Below are 5,141 nucleotides of genomic sequence, written 5' to 3'. Positions count from 1 at the left end.
AAATGGGGCATTATACTCTATAATGGGTCTAATGAGGGATGAGTACAGTGGGACAATGACTGCCTTTTTTCTGGATGAAAAGCCCTTAGTGATGAGGTGTGCCATGTAGAAGGATTTCCTGACTGTTGTGGCGATGTGGTTATTGAAAGTGAGACCACTGTCCACTTGTGTCCCTAAGTCTCTCATCACACTTTTGATGTTTAGTGTCTTGCCACCTATATGATAGTTCATGGGTACATGTTTTTTTCCAAAGGGGATGACTGTACATTTCTTGGCATTAAGCTTGAGCCCATGGCTCTGGCACCAGGCATCTGTTTCTGTAAGGCCCTTTTGTAGAATATCCACATCATTTGGGGATTCAATAATGGCTCCCAGTTTGCAGTCATCTGCAAACTTTGTTAGCCAGAGTCCTTTAGTGTTGGCCTGTACTTCAGAGAAGTAGATGCCAAACAAGAGTGGTCCTAGGACTGAACCCTGAGGTACTCCACTTGTCACTTGTCTGGAGCTGGATTTGGAGTCGGCTACTTTTACAGTCTGGGTTCTGTCAGTAAACCAGTTGGCAACCCATCGAGTGACGTAGGGATTTATGCTCAGCTTAGTAAGTTTATCTATGATTCTAGAGTGGGGGATGGTATCGAAGGCCTTGGCGGGGTCCAGATAGGCTGTGTGGACCTCCTTACCCTAGGAGCTAGGCCCTTAGGGCTGCACCCATCAAAATGAATACTTAAAAGTCTACATCAAGGTAAAAGCAACACTTGGAGTAAAAGTCTTGCTATGGGATATATAATATTAATCTTGTAAATCATATACACTGAAAATGCAGGTACTGTGTTTATGAGTGTTAATGAATGCACTGATAAGTTATAGATGTCATGCCACAGACTGCACATGAAAACATGATAAATACAGGCAAGCTTAAATGCAACTGTGAAGTAGTTTTCATCTTTAAACTAGGTCAAAGAAACTTTCAGAAGGTTCAAAGCAAATTAAACATTCAAGTAGGTCAGTCATAAATAGCAATCAGCAGACAGATCTGAGAAGCAGATAAAATCAGGAAGCTTTAAAATTACATTGAAATGCCACCCAGTTGCATTAAATCGAAGGAAAGCTATATGTGTCTTTCAATATTATTTCTCTGTCTCTTGTTCATGAATTATTTGGATTTTCATGCCACGACAGAAGAATATGAGTATTATGCAAACAAAGCGTAATGTGGATTTTTTCTACTTCACACCCCTAACATGCACCTGGTATTATCACATGCGAAATTTGCGATTAAGGTTGCCACCTTCTGGAAAGCTCATAGTGGGCCATTTTTTTTTTTTTTTTTTTTTTTTTTTACTGAGAATGTGAGATTTTGTAGGGAAAAACATACAAGGATTGCAAAGCAGTGGACTTATTTTGCCAAAACGAAAACTCATTCTTGTACAGTTTTAGTGGTTTGTGCAGGTCCAATCAATATTTAGATGTTTTGTATATAAAACTATTGTTTTGAGCAATTATTGATGGAAACTTAGGAAATATATTTGTAGCAATGTCCCAAGGCACTTGCTATTTTCAGGTTTTTTTTCTGCAGGACAAGACTACCCAAATAGGGACTGTCCTGCGTAAACCGGGACAAGTTGTAACCCTTTCTATGGTACTTTGCAGTCCACAGCCACTATAAATTCAAGTGTATTTGCCTGTGTATTTTACATTTGCAGTGCACGTGTCATACATTTTGTCTGCCTGCCATACAATTCCGCCCCGTAACAACTTGAAGGAAAAACCTGAGGTTTCTGTGTTTACAGTTCCAATATGTTAATACCATGAATGATTACTAAATGCACATTGTTCGGAATGCACAAGCAATGAAGTGTATTTTCTGTATCCCTCATTCATCCCTCTCCCTCCACACACCTTATTATTTGCTTTGACGTCATGTCTGCCTAAAAGGCAAGAGGGGCACGTTCGGCCAGCTCTTCCATGTACTTGTGCTCCCTCAGTGCGTAATAGTAAAAATGTTAGTTTCCCTGGCAACCGTTAGAAACGTCATTTGCCGTGTAGTGCGCGCAGAAGGCGGATGCGAAAATAAAAGCAATTAGTACACACTGCGCTCTTGTAGGTATTATACCCAAAGTACATGATGCTGTGTAACGGGCAGAAGATGTCTGCTGTGGTACAGGAGTGGTGGAATTATTTTTGCTTTGGCAGCAGGCGCAGGTGCCGTTGGATTTAGTTATCTCAAAGTGTGCGTGGCTGACACACTAAGTGATGAATCCTCCATTTCGTGGCTGTTTTCTAATTGAGCCCGATGGATTCGCTTGCAGACACTGTTTTCTTAGTCAACGTTACAGCCATTACCAGCTCAGGAGGAGGAGTGGGGCTTGGTACCCTGACACCACCCTTCAATACCACCATCATAGCCATAGAAAATCAGACAGTAGAAGCACAGACTCAGGGACCAAGTGGGGGAAAGATCCTAGAAGCAAGCGTTCTCCTACATGGCATAGCAGTGGCGTCTCAAGTGCTTATGCTTTTGGTCATTTTTCTTCTGTCCAGTTTAGGCAATTGCGCAGTAATCATTGTTATTATCAAACACAGACAGCTGAGAACAATAACAAATGCTTTTATCATGTCTCTGTCTCTTTCTGACTTCATGACTGCCATACTATGTCTACCTTTCTCTTTCATCATGTTGTTCAGTAGAGATGGGGCTTGGATATTTGGGGATCACTTTTGTGTCGCCAATGGTTTCTTCAACTCATGCTTTGGGATTATTTCTACCTTGACTATGACCCTTATATCGTTTGATCGTTATTATGCCATAGTTAGACAGCCACAGGAGAAGATCGGCAGAAAAAGAGCAATCCAGTCACTTGTGGCTGTCTGGTTAATAGCGGTTCTTTTTTCGTTCCCTTGGTACCTTTTGGCACGGGCAAAAGAGAAACTGGTAATCCATAAAAAGGGCTTCTATCACTGCATGTACATATTTCACTCAGGCACTTCCCGCATGGGCACGACTTACAGTATCAGTTTAATTGTAATATGTTACTTGTTGCCTTTTGCCCTTATGTGCTTTTGTCACTATAACATATGTAAGACAGTCAGACTGTCAGAAATCCGCGTCCGGCCAGTGACTACTTATGCTCATTTGCTCCGGTTTTATAGTGAGATGAGGACGGCCACCACTGTCCTGATTATGATCGTGTTCATTATATGCTGTTGGGGGCCTTACTGCATCATGGGCATCGTGACCGCAGCCGGAGAATATTCATTTTCTCCAGTTATGGACACTGTTGCAATTTGGATGGCATGGGCAAATGGTGCAATTAACCCTTTAATTTATGCCATACGAAATCCCAATATATCTATGTTGTTAGGCCGCAACAGAGAAGAAGGCTATAGGACTAGGAATATTGCAGCTTATCTATCCACACAAAGCCAAAGTCGGGAGGCCAGGAATCGTGCTGATAGGATAAAAGATCGCTATGTTAACCGTCGTGGGGCTGGCAGCAGGATGTCATCCTCTAGTCCTGCTAATGGTGGTGGAGATGTTGCAATGTGGGCGTGTAAAAATCCAGCTGTACTTTTCTGTAAGGATGGCCAAACAGATGCGACCACGGAGCCTGCTGTACCCAAATCCGAAACTGCAGACACGAGCCTTTGATTACGAAATGGAGATGACAAGAAATATTTGCTGTGACGCTTAACAATATAACCTGCTGGAAAATGCACTATTTTTGTAATGTAGTGACAACATCATGAAAGTTGGTTCCTCGTATAGAATGAACATTGAATAAGCATGGTAGCTGGGGTATCTCCCTCCAGAAACAAACAGTAACTTTATCAAACATATGAAAGTGCCAAATCCATTATCATGCAAAAAGTTGACTGCTTGGGTGACTTTTAAGTGCCATCATTGACTAAATGAATGAAAACACCATTGCAGTTTTCAGTCCCAGAGTATTTAAAAAATATTCACTGTGAACGTCAAACTTTTTTAGCAACTGTCGTGGAAACAGTACCAGAAAGAATGGTTGCAAAAGAAAAAGCCAAATTTACGATGTTCTTGCATCACTGTATTCTGTTTGATGTATTTATTACACAGCTACATGCAATCGAACGGAATTACAGTGAATATATTCTACTTTATGTAATGAACAGAGGAAATTATGGAAGTGCAATAATTTTAAATTAAAATAATGCCAAAAGCCAAACAGCGACACACATCTTTAAAATTAATTAAAATAAATAAACCACACATCATATGTGCTTTTCGATGAAAATTGGTGTGCAAGCCTGGATGATTGCCAGCAGATATTTATGAATGATACAAAGTTGCCTTGTTGTCTGATACATATTCAGACAGCTGGAAAATGAAGTTAAATATCTGAGCCATCAGTGCCAAGAATGAATGCTTGAGAAACACACTGACTTATAGCTTGGAATATGCATTTGCCTTTTATGGACACCACGTTCATATTTTTATAGTAACAGTGGTACATTTACATACTCTGTAATAAATGTTAAAGGTAAGGCAGTTAACAATGCTGATGCAATGAAAGCACAACTCATGCGATGACCTTTAACATTAGTTTAGCTCCCAGATGTCTCTGAACTTGCTAATTGTCTGATTGCTAGAGGAATAGTAATCCTAAAGCCTTAACGCATTCATTCAAATGGTATGGATTTTTTTCCATAAGCCTTCTTGAGATTAGGAGATATAAACATATTGCTCTATTTTATTCAAAGATTGTAAGTGTTTATCTTTGTTACTGACTGTGAAATAAGTGGGTGTACCTACAGTAAATATTTTGTAACTGAGCAAAGGAATAAATTATTGTCTTTTATGCATCACAAAATATGTTGCTGAATATTTTTAATTACCTCTAAGCTTTCTGTTTGAAATATAAGCAAGGAAACAGTATGGATAAAATGTTATACTTTGACTTTAAATACCTTTGACCAACTATGTCTGTGCTGACTTTATTAAAAGGTATACTTTATAGGTTCATAGGTTCATACTAGGCTATCTGCCCTAGGGCATTTATAAGCCTAGCCAGAGTGTGTTTGGCTTTCACCACCCATTTTAAATTAATTTTGCTATGCCCTTTTTCGAGGTTAGTATACTGTGCCTCTAACAGTGACAGAGAAGTGAT

The 5,141-nt window shown here is 39.8% G+C and overlaps 1 protein-coding gene across 1 annotated transcript; it reads left to right on the top strand.

Moving 5' to 3' along the window:
* Window positions 1-2,031: 2,031 nt before the first annotated feature.
* GPR135 (G protein-coupled receptor 135) lies at window positions 2,032-4,844 on the top strand. Its single transcript, XM_044074456.1, has one exon. It carries the CDS (start codon window positions 2,294-2,296, stop codon window positions 3,647-3,649), a length of 1,356 nt encoding a protein of 451 aa, XP_043930391.1. The 5' UTR covers window positions 2,032-2,293; the 3' UTR covers window positions 3,650-4,844.
* The last annotated feature ends 297 nt before the right edge of the window (window positions 4,845-5,141 follow it).

The sequence above is a fragment of the Protopterus annectens genome, chromosome 6.part0 (genome assembly GCF_019279795.1).
Source record: "Protopterus annectens isolate FY-2018-M chromosome 6.part0, PAN1.0, whole genome shotgun sequence".
Classification (NCBI taxonomy): Eukaryota; Metazoa; Chordata; order Ceratodontiformes; family Protopteridae; genus Protopterus; species Protopterus annectens.
The sequence above is the reverse complement of the archived record's forward strand: the minus strand, read 5'-3'. Positions and strand labels throughout refer to the sequence as shown.